The sequence below is a fragment of the Alexandromys fortis genome, unplaced genomic scaffold (genome assembly GCF_014885135.2).
Source record: "Alexandromys fortis isolate MF-2015 unplaced genomic scaffold, M_Fortis_MF-2015_v1.1 scaffold_5, whole genome shotgun sequence".
NCBI classification, from domain to species: Eukaryota; Metazoa; Chordata; class Mammalia; order Rodentia; family Cricetidae; genus Alexandromys; species Alexandromys fortis.
The window spans coordinates 2,247,910-2,268,003 of NW_026067924.1; the positions used below are offsets into that span (position 1 = coordinate 2,247,910).

A 20,094-nucleotide genomic window follows, 5' to 3' on the forward strand; every position below is an offset into this window, starting at 1 on the left:
GGGGGGCTGGAGAGATGGTTCAGTGGTTAAGAGCATTGCCTGCTCTTCCAAAGGTCCTGAGTTCAATTCCCAGCAACCACATGGTGGCTCACAACCATCTGTAATGAGGTCTGGTGCCCTCTTCTGGCCTGCAGGCATACAGACAGAACATTGTATAAATAAATAAATAAATATTAAAAAAAAAAAAGCACTTAGGGAGGGGCAGAGGGAACAAGGTGGTGCCCCCTCAGTGGGGAGAGAGCAGAGGCAGCAGGATGGAGAGGGTGGCTCACCGGAGCAGTTCATGTGGGCTCAGTCACCAGCACAAAATAACTCATGATTTTAATAATCATCAAAAATAATTGGCTTTTTTTTTTCTAAGCAAAGGACTATGGGAAAAGCTGGCATAAAGTTCTCTCTGGGAACAGCAGTTACTCAAGATTCCAAGTCCCAGACAAACAACCCACTTCGACTACATTTTCTGGATATTTTAAACCAAAGCTTGCAGGGCCCAAATCACTCAAGCAAAATTCCATAAATGCTTTTTTTTTTTTTATTCCCTCATTTTTCTAGACAGGAACAAAAACCACACAAATTCAGTCTTCAGACTCATAAAGAGGACTGACTGTTTATGCTGAGCAGTCTAGCGGTTGAGAACCCCCCACCCCCCACCCCGCAGATCACCCACTCGCCCACCGAGAGTGTTTTCTGAATGGTGTCACAGAGGCGGCAAAGGGTATGGCCTTTGAAGAAGCCCGTGGGCGTTGGAACAGTAGAACAGAACTCTTCCCTAAGAACTGCTTAAACACTTGAGTCAGGGGCTGAAAAATCATTGGATAAACTTTATGCAAGAGAAGGGGAAAATGTGTTTGTAGACAATATTTTTCTAGACGAGTGCAATAGAACAACTGTCTCTGGGTACCTGTGGGGCTTAGTTCTGACCCCTCTATGGAACCAGGGTCCAAAGGGAACCGTGGTCCCTTCTCTACCACAGCACAGTGCCTGCACAGAGCCTAACATCCTTTGTAGATTTTCAATCAGCTCTAGATGACATGTATTTATTTATTTATTTACTTACTTACTTACTTATATTTATTTATTTTGGGTTTCTCAAAACAGGGTCTCTCTGTGTAACAGTTCTGGCCAGTCCTAGAACTCACTTTGTAGACCACACTGGCCTTGAACTCAGAGACCCACCTGCCTCTGCCTCCTGAGTGCTGGGATTAAAGGCTTGAGCCACCACTGTCCCGATCCTAGATGACTTTAAATACCTAACACAATGTAAAAACAGTGTTATGAGTGCTTATACGATTAGAACATATTGTCTAGGCCTTAGACTTTAGGGAATAATGAGAAGAAAAAGACCAGGATGCTGTTTTTGTTTCTTTCCTATTTTCCACCCGAGATTAGTTCAATCCTAGGACGGAAAGCGAGCCTGTCTGGAGGAATGATGGGTCTTTTCTGACCTAATCGTGTTCCTCATTCCACAAGCTTCTGGCAGCCTTTCTGCATGACGAGGTCAGGTGAACATAGAATGTGGTTGCATTCTTTCCCTTCACTCCCTCACATCTGGTATTGGCAGAGGACAAAGGAATGTGTTATAGGCAGACCTGAGATCCACTGGGTGCCACAGAGGTGTCAAAAGGGAGGTATGTGGGGGCTGCTTCTGGGGGAGGAGAACGGAATGGAGTGGCGACACACTCTGGTTGGCTCCCAAGGGCAGCTGATAAGAAGGAATAAAGTCAAGAACATTCCAGAACAAAGGGAGGGCAGGTATGAGGGCGGGCAGAATATTTATCTTGGGAGCGACAACCTAAAGTGACCTAAGCTCTTAGGCGAGACTTTTAACCGGTCCCAGAGTGTTACTTCCTTGAGAAAGTAAAAACCAGACAGACACAGGTGACACAGGGGAAAACAAATCCCTGAGACCTCCTGTGGCCACATTCCCTCCGCCTCCTAATCACCAACTTCACCTGATGCCTTCCAAACCAGACGTGCACGGCCTTTGTTTTCTTTTTCTTAACCTCACACAGGAGTTTTAGAAGAGTGATCTGAACTGCTCAAGAGTTAACAGCAGGAGGGGCTGGAGAGACGGCTCAGAGGTTAAGAGGCTGCTCTTCCAGGGGTCCTGAGTTCAATTCCCAGCAACCACATGGTGGCTCACAACCATCTGTACTGAGATCTGGCGCCCTCCTCTGGCGTGCGGGCATACATCCAGGCAGAATGTTGTATACATAATAAATAAATTAAAAAAAAAAAAGAGTTAACAGCAAGGAATCCTTGTTTGCTAGGCAGTGGTAACACAGACCTATAAGGTGGATCTCTGAGTTCAAAGCCAGCATGGTCTATGGAGCAGGTTCCAGGACAGGCAGAGCCACACAGAGAAGCCCTGTCTCAAAAAAGAAAAAGAAGAGAAAGAAAGAAAGAAAAAAAGAAAGAAAGAGATAAAGAAAGAAGAAACCATGTTTGCGTCTCTTGAGCCACGTTCAGTTTGTGAACTCTTTAACCCTTTTCCAGACTTACAAAGAGATATTTCATCCTCAGAATCTAAAAGAGGATTTAGGCTCTGAGAAATTAGGTATCTTGTATGAAGACTGTTGGTGGTAGAGCCAGGCTTTAAGCCAGGATTCTTGGCTGCTAACTCCCATTGCTGTAGCTTGATGGTGTAGTTCCAGTGGCAGACACAGGCCATGCCTATCCTGTGAGGATCAGATGCCACCTTCAGCACCACAGTAGTGATGATGATGATGATGGTATCCCATCAATGAGTACCATCTGACTGTGCAGAGTACGTAGATGTGGTATAGGTTGTCTATGGAGCCCGCTCAATAGTCTTCATAAATCTAACATGTATTTCAATTGACATCAGCGGCTCTGGTTCCATTTGTTATGATCTGCTGGCCTGGTCTGTTACCTGGGTACCCTGTCCCTTTAAGAGACAAGCCCTGCCCTCTCCCAACCCCTACCCTTCTGCTGAGGGAAGCAGATGTCATGCCTCCTCCAGCCTGCATGCACTCCTCTCTTTCTCCCTCTCTCTTCTCTTCCCCCCTCTCTTTGTGCCTCTCTTTTTTCCCCTTCTCCCCTTCCCCCTCCATAGCCCACGAAATAAACTATACCCAAACCCTCTCTCTGCATGGTGTGCCTATCCATCTCTCTCACACTCTGCGGCTTGGGTCATCTGCTGCAGCTTCCCGTCTGGGACCCTCCGCCTCTCCTGGCCCACTGGCCCTGGAGGAACTGAGCAGCTTTTATCTAAACCATAACACTGTTGTCCTCAACTCTCAGTTTCTTCAATCAAATTTTGACTTAAAGAAAGCTTTTAAATTCATTCATTTGGTATACGTATATGTGTGGGTCCTGGGACTTGAACTCATATCATCAGACTTGATGGCAAATGCCTTTACCCACCGAGCCATATTGTTGGGTCTTCCAATCAACTTTTAACTTCCTCATGATAAAATTAAGATAGGTCACCACAGGAAGAAATGCTTGGCCGACAGGAAGAGAGAAAAAAAAGGAAGGAGGGAGGGAGGGAAAGAGTGAGGAAAGGAGGAAAGAAGCAAGGGAGGAAGGAACTGCTGCTAAAGGAACAATATAATAAAAAAAAAACTGACTTGTGTCTCTATTTGATCCTTTGAGATATAAGAATAAAGGGGCAGCATAATCTTTTTTAAAAATATTTTTATTATTTGCATGCACATGTGTGCATGTCTGTATATGTCTGTACATGTGCATGCACCTGAGGTTAGTGTCTTCCCCTGGAGTTGGAGTCACAAGCAGTTGTAAGCTGCCTGATGTAGATGCTGGGAATTGAACTTGGAACCCACGCGTGCCCTGCAAGAACAATATATGCTCTTAATCACTGAGCCATCTTTCCAGTCCTGGGGCAACATAATCTTTATTATTCAACATGTTTTCTTTCCTTTTCTTTGTGTGTCATGTGGGTGAGAGTACACAGGGGTGTGTGTGTGTGTGTGTGCATGTGTGTGTGTACGTGTGTGCACATATGTGTGTATGTGTATGCCTGTGGAGGCAAGAGGACAGCCTTGACTGTCATTTCTCAGGTGCTGTCTACTTGTTTCTTTTGGAGGCAAGATGCTTCCACTACTTAAATCTCAGCTCCTGGCACCTGGGCTCAAGGAACACACCAGTCTCAACTGGTTACGACAGGCAGCACTAAAAATGAAAATGCAGTAAGCCTGCCACGTCCAGGGTCCAGGAAAAATACTTGCTATGGGGTAAAGTGTGCTGGTTCAGAGCCCAGATCCAAGGGCAACGGAACGCAGAAACAGAGGAGTCTGTTTCCCAAGCTCACCATTGCCACTTTCTTCCTTCCCTTTTTGGCACTGTGCTAGTTTGGAAGTGAAACATCTTTGCAAAAGTTCACGAGTTGGGCTGGAGAGATGGCTCAGTGGTTAAGGTCCTGAGTTCAATTCCCGGCAACCACATGGTGGCTCACAACCATCTGTAATGAGGTCTGGTGCCCTCTTCTGGCCTGCAGACAGAATATTGTATACACACAGACAGAATATTGTATACAAAATAAATAAATAAATTAATTGGTTAAAAAAAAAAGTTCACGAGTGTCAGGCTTCGCCCCTCAGGCAGTAGTGATCATAGGCTGGGTCTTTGGGAAGAGATCAGGTCATGAGGGCTCTGACCTCATCAAGGGCTTCACAGTTTAATGGGAGTCTGGAAGACTGTAGAAATGTCAGGAGGTGGAACCCCACACCGGAGGGTATAATTTGTCCCAGATCCATTCTCTTCTATACTTTGCTTCCCAGGAACCTCAAGCCAAACAGCTCTGTTCCACTGTGTGCCTCTGGCCATGATACTCTCTCTGCCTCACCTCAGACCTAAAAACAACAGAGCCAAGCAACCGTGGGCTAAAACCTCTGAAACTGCAAGCCAAATTAAATCTTGACTACTTTACATAGATGCTCCTGGGGAAATGCAAATCAAGTCTACATGGCTATTTCAGCTCCCCCAGTCAGAATGCCGATCACTGGGAAAGCAGATGCTGGTAAAAATCACTGGGAAAGCAGATGCTGGTAAAAACGTGGGTGAAGAAGAGGCCTTTGCCCCTGCTGGAGAGGGTGTGAGAAGGTGCAGCCTCTATGCAAATCAGCATGGAAGTTCCTCAAAACACTAAAATCATCATGTGATCCAGCTATATGACCTTTGGTCCAGACAGGAAGGGAATCTAAGTCAGCGTACAACAGAGATGTGCACACATCTGTTTATTACTGCGTGGTTCACCAGGGCCGACATACAAAGTCAGCCTAGGTGTCTACCAACAGATGAATGGATGATAATGTGGAGTTATACACAATGGAGTTTTATTTAGCTTTAAAGAAGAATAAAATTGTGTCATTTGTAGGAAAATAGACGGAACTGGAGATCATTATGCCAAGTGATGTCACACTCTGGAAGACAATTATGTGTTTTCTCTTATGTGGGGAATGAATATATATGTATGTGTGTGCATATACATATATACATATACACACATGGATGTATATGTATTTCTAATATGTAAGGCATGAAGGTTTAAAAGGAGTGAGAGAGACTGATGGTGTGTTGGGTTAGTTGCTTGTCAACTGGACACAAACTTGAGTCATCTTGCTCCAGAGAGGGAACATCAACTGAGAAAATGTCTCCATCAGATTGGCCCAAAGACAAGTCTCTGGGGGCATCTTCTTGATTGATGTTTAATGTTCCTCTTTGCTCTCTGCTTTGGTTCCTGCCTTCAGTTTCCTGCCTTGGCTCCCTTGCTGGTGGACTGCAGTCTGTAAGCCAAATAAACCCATTCCCTTTCCCAAGTTGATTTTGCTCAGTGTTTGTCTGACAACCACAGAAGGCAAACAAGGACAAGTGGGAAGATGGAGGAGAGGACAAGAATGGGGGACTGGGTAAATGAGCAAAGCTCATGAAGTCCATGTGTGAAGGGGACATCAGAAAAACAATTATTCTGTGCAATTGTTGTTTAGAAATCAGTTTTGACTGTGTTTGGTGATGTGTGCTTTGGATCCCAGCACCTGGGAGGCTAGGGCAGGTAGACAGCTGTGAGTTCAGGCCAGCCTGGTCTACATAGTTCTAGATCTGCCAGGGTTGCATAGGGAGACCCTGTCCTCAAAGCAAACAACAACAAAACAATAAAAATAAAGATCCGTTTTTGTTACAGCAGCAGAAAGCTGACTAAGACCTTGGCATTCTTTTTCTTTCCTCCCTGCCTCTCACAAAGATTTGTTTCTAAAGGCTCTTCTCTCACTCATTCATTCATAGTTGAACATAAATTTGAAACAAGCTATGGTTCAAAATACTAATTTGCACCAAAGGAAGTAGAAACCATTGATCAGTTTGGAAGTCATTAATGCTAAGGGATACATGACCAATGAAACTAACCCACCATGATTTCCTAATCAGGAGTGGAGTCATTCAGCTTAGATGATGAGTAACCAAGGGGAAAACAGCAGGTGGAAATCACTCACAATACAATATCGTGGTGGCCTCAAAGTTAAACAGCATCCTGTGACTGGATTAGAGAGGACTGGATAGACGGGAGAAAGACAAGGAAGAAGTGAGGGAGGCTATTAGACCTGAGGAAAAACACAGTTCCACAGCCAGCTGCCTCTCCTAACAGTCAGGGTTTCAGAGAGGAGGAGCCCCTTACTGGTTTTTGTTTTGTTTTTGTTATTTTTTTTTATGAGGAAGGGTTAGGGTTGATAGAAATCAGCTGTCGAGATAACTGGCCAGAAGAGTTGGGAACTCAGGGCTCAAGGCTGTCTGTGCGGTAGATAAGGGCAAGAATACATTTTGTGGAAGCAGAGTCATCAAGGTGCCTGGGAAGACACCCTTTAGTAGGGCAAAAGGGCAGCCATGTCTCAGAGTTCAAGAATTCAGCAAGACAAAGGGGCGGGCATACATCACGGGGGTCACAAGTTTAGTGTAGGATGGAAAACATGGTTTGCTGGATACATTAGGCTTAGGAAACAGAAACTTATTCTTGTAGGGAGGTTTAATAACAGTGTATAACAACATGGCTCCTGTTTTGTTTTCAGGGATTCCCATTTCACAATAGTGACCAAAGCCTATTTGGTAATGCCCTAAAACCTGGTATGAATTCCCTGTCTGCTAATTAGGTATCCCGTCTACCTGAGTAGACACAAGGAAAGAGCTTCTCAAAGGTTGTATGTGCGGGTAGCCATGTTTTTGTTTCCTCCTTGTAAAGCACAGGACACCACCACGTAGCTTATAGTAGATGCCCCACTTGGAACATAGGTTTAGGCAGCTGAATGCAAAGAAGTTAACGTCCATCTCGCTATACTCCTGCTACAGGATCTGAAGCAGGTGGCATTCAGAGATGGCTGGGCATGGAATCAAACATACACTAGAGGGAAGGGAAGAGATTCGGAGTCACAGGTTAGTGCATTGCCCCAGTAGGGGTGGACTCCGGAATTTGAGGAAAATCGGCAAAGCCAGACAAGCAGAGATAGACAAACTGACCGTTCCTTCATGGCAGCAAGAACTGGTATAGGGAACCCTGTCTCGAAAAATCACAAAAAAAAAAAAAAAAAAGAGAGAGAGAGAGAGAGAGAGAGAGAGAGAGAGAGAGAGAGAACTGGTGTGTAGACAGCGTGATCCGTCTGTGACAGTCCCCACCCACTGGCCACATGGAGAAGTGATATTTCTGATTCATACATTTATTTATGTTACTAACACACTTATGATGTTATTTATATCAACTTCTCAGTTTCCTTTTGTTTGGGTTAGTGTGGCTCCTATGAACTTTAAAAGTAGACACGAGGTCAGCATTCACTTTTCCTGAGCAGTGTTCTCATTCTTCATGAAAGTGAGCTTCTAGACTGTTATCCTAGATTCTTCTTCCAAAATTGGGACTGGTTCCATTTTTCATTTATTAGAGAATCTTAATTTATTCTAATCTAAATTTTAAAAAATTGTGTATTTTTTTTTTTCTCTTTCTGTTGATTGAGACAGGGTTTCTCTGTTAGCTTTTGAGCCTGCCCTAGAACTCGCTCTGTAGATCAGTCTGGCCTCACATTCAGAGATCCACCTGTCACTGCCTCCCAAGTACTGGGAGTAAAGGCGTGCGCCGCCACCACCACCTGGTCAAACTGTGTGTTTCTATGCTTACGTGTTTGTGTGCACTCGTAAGCACATGCGTGTAGAGGCCAGAAGTCAATGCTGTCTTCTTCAATTGCTAGTTGAACCTTATTTTTTTGAGACAGGGTCTCTGCCTGAACTTTGAGTTCCTGGTTTGGCTAGGCTGGCTAAACCAGCCAGAAAACCCCAAGTAGTGAAATTCTGGGTGTGCATAGCCATGCCTAGCTTTTTTATGTAGCTGGCAGGGACCGAGCTCGGGTCCTCATGCTTGCATGGTAAATACTTTATAAATCTAGATATACTCCTACTCCAGACTTTTATTTTTGAGCTGGATTCTCATATAGGCCTTGAACTTGCTGTATAGCAAAGACTGGCCTTGAACTCCTGACCTTCTAGCCTCTGACGCCTCAAACAACAAATCTTTAAATTAAGATTCTTCAAGCCCTATTCAAATTGAATATTCTTTTTGTCTACTCCAGTTCAAAAGTGTTCAATCTTTTGACATCGTGACATGCATGCCCTTTGGACACACTTGCCCTGGTCCTTTCCAGTTGTGACATTTTTTTCCTCTGTCTTTGCCATCACTGAGAATCTTCATTATAAATCTCCGATCGCTGTGACCAACATAAATGTTAAGTTGGGAGCGTAGACCCCAGCCCCTCTCATCTATCCCAGGCTTGAGAGTTGTATTAGTCTGGATTCTAAATTCCAGGACCACTCCCACAGAGTATTTAAATGAACTCCCAAAAGAGGAACACGTGGTCTCTTTTCCTTCCTCCCCCCCCCCCCCCCCCCCCCCCCCCCCCCACTTTAAACTACCCCCCCACCAACGCACCCAGCCCCCTTCTCCCTCCCCCCCCCCCCCCCCCCCCCCCCCGTCCCCCTCGGGACCACCCGAGAGCACAGGAATCCCATTAAACCTGGATATTTCCTAATTTGGCTTGTTGTGATTTGGCTTGATTGAGATTTTTTTGTGTAGGCAGAGAGCTCGCATTAGGAAATATTCCTAACAATAATAATTTATCCTCTTGCTCAAAGCTGCACCCATCACTAGAAGAGCCCTTGCCACAAAAATATTGCCGTTTCCCACATTGGCAGACTAACAGTTGAACAAGACACCTAGATCTTTGGTTCACTTCTACCCTCATGATCCAGACCTATCTACAGGCCTCCCTTACTTAGGATAAGAGTTGGCAAGACCAGGCTCTGTTCTGCAGCAAGGAGGGAAGCTCCACCCACTTAACCCAGGGGCTGTGCAGAGTTGAACTGGCGTCTTTGGTTTCCCTTTCTTTGCTGATACCACTGCCTACCAGGGTTCAAATAGAAGTCCAGGTCCAAAGCATGGATCATGCAGAGAAGCAGGATGTTGCCAATAGTTTCTGTTCAACCAACCAGTAACAACTATGGATTCTCAAGTCGGGATGGAAGAGTCTCTGGGCCATATATGTGTCCAACATAGGGGGTTCCCCCACAACATTCCTCAGCCTGTACCCCCCTGGCTTAGGTTTGGATCACACAGCTGCCCACTGTGTTCCCAGCATCTTTGCTTCTACCATCTTCTGTCTACCTGACCCCAGATGCTTTTTCCCATACCGCAGCGATTGTTCTTCTTTTAGTGACAAGATTTTTCATTAAGAAACTTCAGGTTTTTTCCAGACTGAGTACTTTTTTTTTTGTTTATCTTAGTCCTTTCTGAGAAAACCAGAAATGGGGTGTTTGGTTTTTTTTAACGCTTGGCTGCTCTCCCAGGAACAATGCTTTAGAGTTTGGTGGCGCGCCTGAACCCATGTCACAGTCTAAATACCATGGGAGGAAGAACTGGGGATTTCACTTTTCCTATTCTGGTCACTGAGAGTAGGGAGGGCTGGACACAAAGGTACATCTCCATCCTTCCAGTGCGGAGGACACTGAGGCAGGAAGACTGCTTAGAGGTTGAGGCTAGCCTGCACTACATGCAAAACCTCATCCTGACAAACCAGAGAGAGGGAGGGAGGGAGAGAAGAGAAAAGAGAAAGGGGGAGAAATATAATATATTTAGGGGTTCCAACCTGTTTTTGAAGCCTAAGTCTTTTAACCCAGTACATTGCCTGCTTCCTGTTCTGAGAAATTCAGACTTTGAACACTTCCTATATCTAGGAAGCTTTGTGGGCAAAGATCTAAAACAAGCCTTCTCAATGATTCATAACCCAACAGGGGAGTTCTGCCCACTCATTCCAACCTCAGAGGGGTGTCTTTGGCAGTCTTCTTAAGCTCCAGGTGATAGTAACATTCTTAATATGTGTTGAATTTCCAAACTAAAAAAACCCCCTCTAATCTGGGAGCTACATTTACCCCCAGAGACAAGCTCTCACTATGTAGCCCTGGCTAGCCTGTAACTTACTATGTAGATCAGGTTGGCCTCACAGTAATCCAACTGCCTCTGCCTCCTGAGCACTGGGATTAAAGATGTGTACCACCAAGCCCACCTCTAGCTGCTCTTCATGAACTGTTATTTAGGGTTGAGTTCAAATAGCACTGACTGAAATCACCACAAGGAACTTGAGATCACTCAAATAATTTGGGACTTGTGTCAAAGAAGGTAGAGTTATTTCAGGAGCAACTGATAGAAAATAGAAAAGATTTAGTTGGGTGGTGGTGACACATGCTGCCAGATCTCTGAGTTTAAGGCCAGCATGGTCTACAGGGTGAGTTTTAGAATAGCCAGGGCTACAAGGAGAAACCTTGTCTTCAAAAACAATCAAACAAACAAACAAACATCAGCTTTAAAAGATAAAGTTTAGGAGACTGTGGCTTATCACTGTGTCTTCTCTCCTGAGAGATGAGTGTGTGATCTAACAGTTTTGAAATGTCTTTGTTTCTACTAAGAAGGCACTGATCTAGAACTCCTTGGGATCGTTTATGTTTCTAATTCAACCCAAGAAGGAAAATTTTCGAAAGAGAAAAAGAGAAAAAGAGAGAAGAGAGAAGAGAGAAGAGAGAAGAGAGGAGAAGAGAGAGAGAGAGAGAGAGGGGGGGGGATGGATAGAAAAGAAGAGAAATAAAGAAAGGTTATCTTTTTCTCCCGCTTTTTAAAGGTTATTTTCTATGCTGTTCTGCCTGCAGGCCAGAAGTGGGTACCAGATCACCAGATCTCATTATAGATGGTTGTGAACCACCATGTGGTTGCTGGGAATTGAACTCTGGACTTCTGAAAGAGCAGCCAGTGCTCTTAACTGCTGAGCCATCTCTCCAGCCCCCTGATCCCCTCCCCCACTTTGTCTTTTAAAGTTTCAGTTTTTGGAGGCTGGCACTCAAGTCGCCTAGCCTGGCCTTGAATTCCTGAGCCTTCCATCTCCCAAATGCTGGGATCATAGACCATGATGATGATCAAGCTACTTCCCATTTAAAAGGATGGGAATTTAACCATGAGGTAATGAGGGTAAAAAATATTCAAGTCACTGTTCAAATGTTTTTATATTATTTAATCTTAATGTATTCCCCTTTTCAAACAAGCTATTTTGTTTTTACTCTATTGTATGTGTGGGTGTGTTATCTATGTGGGGTACCTACATGGGAGTAAGGTGTTCTTGGGTACCAGAAGAGGGCATCAGATCAACTGGAGCTTCAGTGACAGGTAGATGTAAGCTGCCTGATGTGGGTGCTGGGGTCTCAACTTGGGTCCTCTGCAAGAGTAGTACAAGCTCAGAGTCCGTGTCTCTTTGTGGGACGCCTAGCAGTGAGATATGGACCTGTTCCTGATGCTTGGCTGGCTTTTGGGAACCTGTTCCCCGTGCTGGATTGCCTTTCCCAGCCTTGAGGCAAGGGCAGGAACTCAGTCCTGCCTCAACTTGAACCCAGGGAAGACCTGCCCTTTACTGAATGGAGATGGAGGGGTGGAAGGGGAGGGTTTTGGGAGTGGAGGGGTGGAGGAATAGGGGTGGGAGTGGGGGGCACCGGGAGGAGAGGAGGGGGGAAACTTCCGCCAGTATGTAAAATAAATGAAAAAATGTTATTTAAACATTTAAATTAAAAAAGAGTAGTACAGCCGGGCGATGGTGGCGCACGCCTTTAATCCCAGCACTCGGGAGGCAGAGACAGGTGGATCTCTGTGAGTTCGAGACCAGCCTGGTCTACAGAGCTAGTTCCAGGACAGGCTCCAAAGCCACAGAGAAACCCTGTCTCGAAAAACCAAAGAAAAAAAAAAAAAAGTAGTACAAGCTCTTAATTGTTGAGACGTCTCTCCAACACCATAATGCCTTTCTTTCTTTCTCTTTCTCCCCCCCCCCCCCATCTCAATGTAGTCCTGGTTGGCCAGGTACTCATTATGTAAACCAGGCGGTCCTCGAATTTACAGACCTCAGATGGCCTTTGTTTCCTAAATGCTGAGATTAATGACACACGTGCGTACCCTCTGGCTGCCTCAGCGTGGTGTTACTAAATAGGAAGTAGTTTTAATTTTTTTCCTTTTGAGTAGTTAAGGGTTTGCTCAATCTCCTGCCTGTGTCATAAGAAAATACACATCTAGAATGGGTCCTACGGGCCCAGGGCTGGGGAGGTCGGCAAAACCCAACCATGCAATCAAGTTTGCACCTTGGCTCTGCTAGTCCTTTTGCGCATTTATAAAACAGGCTTGAGTCGTATCTCCCAGCCTGTGAGCAGAACGCCTGTAAAGAATTTTTTATTTACATTAACAGCAATGATGTGTGTGTGTGTGTGTGTGTGTGTGTATGAAATGGGACAGAAAATTTTTAAATGGGGAATCCAGTCATTTGTAACTACATGGGAAAAAAACCTTTATGCTAGGAAAATATTATGCAAACTGAACAAAGTCAGAAACTGAAAGACAAAATACTATATGATTTTACAGATATGTGGACCCTAAAGGAAAAAATAAAAAAGAAATTGACAGGAGAGCAGAATGATGGCTGTAGGAGGGAATAATAGAAAGTTGCTGGTCAAAGGTTACAGAATCCCCGACGGAGGAATAGGTTAGAGAAGGCAAGGCAACATAGCAGGGTAACTACTGACAACTGAACATCAACTAAGACAGCAGCCTTTAAGAGTCACGTCCTCCCTGCAGGAAATGGCAGGCAAGCAAGATATCCCAAGCAGCTCGTGGTTCATCTCTCACAGTGTTCGTTCGCATCAACGTGTAACATCACGATTTGCAAATAAAATTAGGAATTAAAAAAATTATAAATAAATCGTCCATGCTCAAAAACTTTTGAAACTGTCAGGTTTGTTATTTTAAATTATTGACTTCTGGGCGCAGTGGCACACCTGCCTTTGATCCTAGCAGGTGGATTTCTGAGCTCAAGGTCAGCCAGCCAATTCTGCGGACTGAGTTCCGAGGACAGCCAGCCAGAGCTGCTGCACGGAGAAACCCAGTCTTGAAATTCTACCTCCTCCATGCTTTTTGTTTTGCTTTGTTGTTTGTTTCTACCATCTTTTGAGAAGCTTATTCAGGTTCTCATGAAGACAGATACAGTGACTTACAACCAAAATCGCCCAGATACTCAGGAAGTCACGACAGTTCATGAGTCCCAGACCAGCCTGGGCTAAACACAGCAAACTGAGCTATAAATAAATAACACCGCCAGGCAGTAGTGGAGCACGCCTTTAATCCCAGCACTCGGGAGGCAGAGGCAGGCGGATCTCTGTGCCTGGTCTATAGAGCTAGTTCCAGGACAGGCTCCAAAGCCACAGAGAAACCCTGTCTCGAAAAACAAAAATAAAATAAATAAATAAATAAATAAATAACACCATTGAGAGGAAGGTGAGAGAAAACAGAATATACATACCGGGAATCCTATTAAGTGTCACCCAGAAATGCTCGTCAGGACTGTAAGTGTCCTTGGACCAGGAGAGTAAGTTCAGTGAACGCTGATCTTTGAGGACAAAGTTAGCAAACTCACGGGTGAGAGCCACATAGGCAGTGCCAAAATAAATGGTCATATTGTGAGGAGCAGGAGTTTTTAATTTCGGCGTAAAGCGCACGTAGGGATTTTTAGCGTTTAATTGTTCCTGGTGGATGTACTTGGTCCTACCGATGGCATGAGCAGGAGGCAGCACCCCTGGGGTGAGATTCTTCCCAATAAACCCTTTCAGGTACTGAACTATTTCCCTGTTGGTTTTCAGGGGAAAGTCCTGCCCGCAGGTGTTGAGGACAAACTTCCAGGGGACCTCAGAGGCCACCAGATCTTCCATGCAGTTCAGGTCAGCCTGGAGCCGGGAGAAGCCAGCATAGACCACGGCCTCTGTCTTAGAGGCCAGGAAGGCATTGGGGAAGCAGCTTAGTAACTGCTGGACGGCATCTTTAAAAGTCTCTGATGCCTTCTTATCCACGTGCACACAGTAGACATTCTGGGGCATGTAAATCGCCCTGAAGAGCCTTTCAAAGGTGTCAAAATCTTTGTGGACAGTCATTATGAAAGCCAAAGGGAAGCCAGCTTCTTCTTCCGAGAGAGTTTCTGTTATGTAGTGGTTTTGAAGCCTGTACTGGGAACAGGTGAAGTTTTCCAGGGTCGTTGTCCTCGGGCTGTACGCTGGGTAAAAATTCTCCTCACTCACTATCTGAAAACAGACTTCTGCTAAGACGGAAGCGTTGGGAATCACCCTTGGGAAGTGATTGTTCTTCCACAATTTGCTGTTGTAAATAAATACAAACATCAAGGCAACAAAAACAGACAGGCTAAAAAGACGCCGGTAGTTCCAGGAGCCCATCGTCTAAAGCCAGGAAACAAGCAAAATGTCTTTACAGACAGGATTGGAGAGGCGTGTCTTTCAACTTACATTTTCTCCAAGTCCAGACGTCATCCCTCCTGGCTGTGGCTCTAATGAGCAGCGTGTAATGTCTTGGTCCTTTCTCTTTTCCTCTTCCCTCTTCCTAGCTTGCTTATATTTTCATTTTTCATTGACAGACTTCTTAGCAGCTCCGTTGCTCAGCCTCCAACCAACTTACAACCAACTACTACACAAAAATCCAATTAATTACTACACAAAAATGCCCCACCCCAGGGAGAAGCCTGGGGTCACTGACCCTACGCGTCCCCACAGGGAAATCACTATCGGTGACCTTCCGGCGATACATCGCTCTGGAGCTCTGAGCCAAGCCTCTTCTAGTGGAAGGCCGGTGGTAACTGTGCCTGCTTCCCCGGCTTCCTGTTAATCATTGCATTCAAATGACTGGGTTTGTTTGCTTAACCAGCTCTGCCCAGCTAAAGTTCTGAGCATGTGAACACTGCCTGGAGAGAGACTCTGTCAATTAAAAAAAAAAAAAAAAAAAAAAAAGAAAGTCATGCTTGACAATAAATTGCTTAACCCTGCCTTTTCCCACCCGTACTCCCCGCCCCTTTCCTCCCCGGCTGGGTGTGCTTTAAAGCAAGGCAGAGGACTGACTGTTGAGCCAAATTCTTTCCGGGGCTTAATTTTCTGTGCTGCTAGAGAAGGTCCTTAAAAAGGCATATTAAATACTATGCAGACCTCACCATCTAACTCCCAGGAAGCTCCTGGACATTCGGAAGAAAGGCTAAATGTTTAAAAACAAAACAAAACAAAACAAACAGGAAAACGTTTAGAACCAACAGCTTCCCATCACTGTCAAATTCCATGGAAGCTAACATTACTAAATGTCAAGCTTGTCTGTGTTTGCCCTGCACAGGATACAGGCGGAATGTTCTGATGCCCAGAGAAGGGAGAGGAGCCAAGTCAATTTTAAATAGTACAGGCGTAAAGACTGTCAGGTCCTGAAGCTTTAGTTATTTTACTGATTGTCCAGGCTGACTTCTAGTGACCTACCTCAGTCGATTTTTTTTCCTCCTGGGACTCTTCAGTTTTACTAGGGAAACTGAGGCTCCCTTTTGAGGTTCTTAGTCTCACTCATACAAGAATTTAGAAATGGACTCAGAGCCGGACGGTGGTGGCACACGCTTTTAATTCAGCACTCGGGAGGCAGATCTCTGCGAGTTTGAGGCCAGCCTGGTCTACAGAGTGAGTTCCAGGATAGCCAGGGCTGCAAAAGACCAACACCCCCCCCCCACACACCCCCGCCCGGACTCCAAAAACAACAAAACAAAACAAAAAGACTCGGAAAGAAACACCAGGACTACTTCACTAGCATTTAAAAGAAGAGGACAGTGCAGGTTATAATACAGCTCAAGTGAAAACGCAGGCAGTGGCGGGGAGGAGGGAACAGCGGAGGCGCACAGAGTGGGGGGCAAGGGGGATTACCTTTTAAGTTAGGCGCAGGGTGGGAAGAACAGAAAAAGGGATTGCTCACCCAAGGATGGATGTAGGTTAGGGAGCTGAGGAAAGAATCCTGACAGCAAATGGTCATTTTCAGTCCCCCACCTTCTCTGGGTTGTAGTTTGAGAGTTTTGTTTCTACGCATGCGCTATTCACGTGCTGAAAGCTCTTTAGTCTTCCTTCACAAACCGACTTCTTTCACGTGTTAATCTCGGTGGAGTTTGGTTTAGTTCCTCCTCTGTCCTCTGTCACCAAGAGCTGGGACTCCAAGCGGGAGACACCACTCCCAGTTCAGATTTGTAAACAGTTTAAAGGGTGTGTCTTTGCGCATAGGAAGGTAGAACGATTTTTTTTTATCACCATAGGTCAAACATAAGAATAAACTTCAGATAATGTATAAAAGAATTCTTTACCAAATGAAGTTGAGACAGGGAAAGAGCAACATACCACAGTGAACAGGAAACACACAGACTCACACAACAGAGGTCAGGGGAGATCCCCTAACACCCATACTTCTAGAAAACGACATCACTTCTAACTTTCTTTTGAAATCTCCCTCCTCCCATACTCCTCTTCCTTGAGCTCCAGCCAAGTGTGTTCCATGTTAGAATCCACTGATGAGTCTGATTTTCGTAGGTTAGCCGGCGGCACGTGTGCGAAAGGGAGTCTCTAAGGACTTGCACACTTGAGTCCTCATCTGTCTATCACTCTCCACATCTTTCGCACACAGCAATCAGATACACAGACTGAACGCTTACACTTTCAGGTCCCAGCTTCCCTGCTCACTTTAGTGAGGGATCCCAGGCAATGGTGGTTTGTGAGAGACAGATCTTGTCCCTGTAAATGGGTCGCACTAAACATCCCTGCTTTTCCAATGTGTCTTAATTATAGAGGCAACATGATAATATTTATAATTTTTCATACTTTGTACTTTCATCTGAACCCCCCCCCCACACACACACACTCACAGACATACACATTTTGATTAAAAACACAGAGAGGATCCCCAGTGTAGCTCATTGGTAGACCACTTACTTAGCATTGGTTCATTCCCAACTTAAGAAAAAAATACCAAAGGCTGGTGAGGTGACTCAGCGGGTGAAGGCGCTTGCTGCCAAACCTGATGACTGCCATTCAATGCCTGGGACCTACGAGGCAGCAGGAGAGAATTGACTCTTGAAAGTTATTCTCGGCCGATCAGTGATGGCGCATGCCTTTAATCCCAGCACTCATAGAGGCAGGCAGATCAGCCTGGTCTACAGAGCTAGTTCCAGGACAGGCTCCAAAGCCACAGAGAAACCCTGTCTCAAAACCAAACAAACAAACAAAATCCCAAAAAATGAAAGTTATTCTCTCATCTGGGTAGACTTGTGTGCATGCACACCTATGCACAATTAATAAATAAATGCAATAAACTCAACTAAAAGATAAGGAAATGATGAACCAAGCGAATGTGCACATTTCTGTGCTGTTGTTTAAACCGGGGATGCCAGGCCATCACCCTTCAAAGTGGCTCTTGTCACTGACTTCAGAATCCACTATTTTAGAAGACGAGGCCAGGGTCACCGATGGCTTGATTTCCCACAGCAGCTGGAAGCAATGTGATTAGAATCCTTCCCGGTTCTGTGTCACGTGCATCAGGGACCTAGGGAATGGAAAGGAGCTGTGGGCAAACCCTGAGGACGGTGACAGTCTCTAGATGCTCCAGGAACTAGTTGTGTGCCTCCTGTGATGCAGCCGTACAGGACTCCAACACTTACGCTCTTTCCTTCAGGGCCTTTCTGGTGTCCATCCAGAGTGCGTGGTGTACTCTCCGCCTGTACTACGTGTACTATAGCACTACGCCTGTAGTGCGGTGCTTGCACTACGAGACGGTCAGCGAGTCTCGGGCAAGGGCCTGGAGATTTAAACACACAAAGACGCACAGAGACAGAGAGACACCGGTCACCCTTGAAACAAGAATGCCCCCTTTATTGTATCCAGGGGCAGCTTATATAGGGATCCTTAACTGATAGCTGCACCCCATCCAAACCCACCAGAAACCACTTCTCTGCCATTAGGAACTCCTGAGGGTCTCGTGCTCAGAGCAGCTGCAAACAAAGGATAACAAGTTGTTTTGCTCAGAGCAGCTGCAAGCCTAACAAGTTGTTTACAAGAAATTCAGGGTCTGGGGGTCCACAGCCCCCACCACTTTGGAACATATCACTTCCTCGATACAGGAAAAAAAAAAAACTTTCCAAAGAGGAAAACAGTTTCTCTAATTTGTACTTCAAGTTTCATAGCTTTCTAGGCCGACATTGTACACACTAAATGAACTTGACTGTGGGGAAGGGGACATGAAGACATCATTGTCTCACTGTGCTTGTCTGAATTGGGGTAACCATTCTCACGGTCTAGCCTCCTGATTTATCCAGAGGATGACGTCACTCTTGTTCTGGTGCGTACCTCAATTCTACCCCTTCAGAGATTACAGACAAGGAAGCATCTGCAACTGCCTGGCCTTTCCTTGACTTTTCAGCTCACTAGGTTTGGCTAGCGAAGCCATAGATATAGCAGTTGGTACTTGGTTGCAGTGGTTTCTTATGCCTCACTGAAATGCCACAAGGCTCTTTCCAGAAATGTCTGTGATTATTTACAGTATAATTTTGAATAATACTTGTCACTTCAAGAAGAATGAGTAGGGGCCAGGAAGATAGCTATCCAGGAAAGGCACTTGCCAACCCGCTGGACCACCTCAGTTCAATCCCTGAGACCCACAGGACAGGAGAGAAGGTGTCCATAGGTTGTCTAGGTTGTCCTTTGACCTCCAAATGTACACAGAGGTACATCCCTAGGCATGACACATTCTTATAAATATTAAAAATGAAGATGATTGTATTTTTCTTTCTCATCTTTTATATTTATTTTTACTTTATGTGTATAATATTTCACCCACATTTATGTATGTGTAACATGTGTGTGCCTGAGGCTGGAGAAAGCCAGAAGGCCTTGTTGAATTCCCTGAGACTGGAGTTACAGACAGCTGTGCACTGCCCCATGGGTGCTGGCAACGAAACCCAAGTCTTCTGTGAGCATAGCTAGGTCACGTCTGGAGCCATTCATTGCCCCGGAGGCAGCCATTCTGATTTCTAAGCTCTCCCCATTAGGGCAGGGCAATAAGTGACTCAAAGGATCAGAGACAGTTCAATCCAGCTTGGACATTAGATTAAAGTCGACACCCCACGGTCCAAGTTCAGGAGGTGACTAAGCACAATAAAGAAGTTAGGAACCAGTATAGACCTGCTAACCATTCACTAAATCTCAGGTCGCAGGTGTTTCAGAGGTCAGCGGAACAGATTGCTACATCCTTAGGGCATAATCACAAACTCTCACTGAAGGACATGAACCAGTTTTTATTACATCAAGACGACTATACTGAAAACTGAATTTATACCAGTGCCTGTGGGAGGGGATTTCTTCTGCCTCACCTAAGCCACCCCAGGTAGCCTTCCCACAATTCATTTCATCATGACATCATCTCTGAGCCCAAATCTGCAGCTAAATAAACTGCTTGGAACTTCTGAATCTAGGAAAGCCTGGTGAGGCCTCAGAGAGATAAGAACCTAGCTTAAACTCATGTTTTAATATGAAGTTTGTGGGCATCTTGCTGGGCTCATTCCCTGCTCTCCTTCCTCCTTCCTCTTGAGTTACTTACTTTGCCACCATAGCTGAGCTCTGAGCCCTATCTATCTTGGTTTCCTGGGGTTTGCAGCCACAGGAAACAGCCTG

General features: G+C 45.3%; 2 protein-coding genes across 2 annotated transcripts in view; both read right to left on the reverse strand.

Moving 5' to 3' along the window:
• The window catches only part of Pak1ip1 (PAK1 interacting protein 1), a 141,722-nt gene extending 127,692 nt beyond the window's left edge, over positions 1–14,030 (reverse strand). The window contains exon 1 of the mRNA XM_050142194.1: positions 13,884–14,030. The gene's annotated coding sequence lies outside the window, so the exon portion shown is untranslated. The remainder of the gene's footprint in view (positions 1–13,883) is intronic.
• Gcnt2 (glucosaminyl (N-acetyl) transferase 2 (I blood group)) lies at positions 3,644–16,515 on the reverse strand. The gene is made up of 3 exons (XM_050142197.1): positions 16,361–16,515; positions 13,884–15,339; positions 3,644–3,813 (listed from the first exon to the last, which is right to left on the reverse strand). The coding sequence occupies exons 2-3, from the start codon at positions 14,803–14,805 to the stop codon at positions 3,725–3,727; spliced, it is 1,011 nt and encodes a 336-aa protein (XP_049998154.1). The 5' UTR covers positions 14,806–15,339; positions 16,361–16,515; the 3' UTR covers positions 3,644–3,724.
• Between the last annotated feature and the right edge of the window lie 3,579 nt (positions 16,516–20,094).

What these genes read in the sequence shown, in the direction of transcription:
- Gcnt2 (XM_050142197.1), bottom strand. Translation starts at nt 14,805, where the DNA reads ATGGGCTCCTGGAACTACCGGCGTCTTTTTAGCCTGTCTGTTTTTGTT. An exon ending in GACACTTAATAGGATTCCCG is followed by an intron (nt 3,814 to 13,883) that starts GTATGTATATTC and finishes TTGTTCTTGCAG; the next exon opens with GGCACGCGTGGGTTCCAAGT.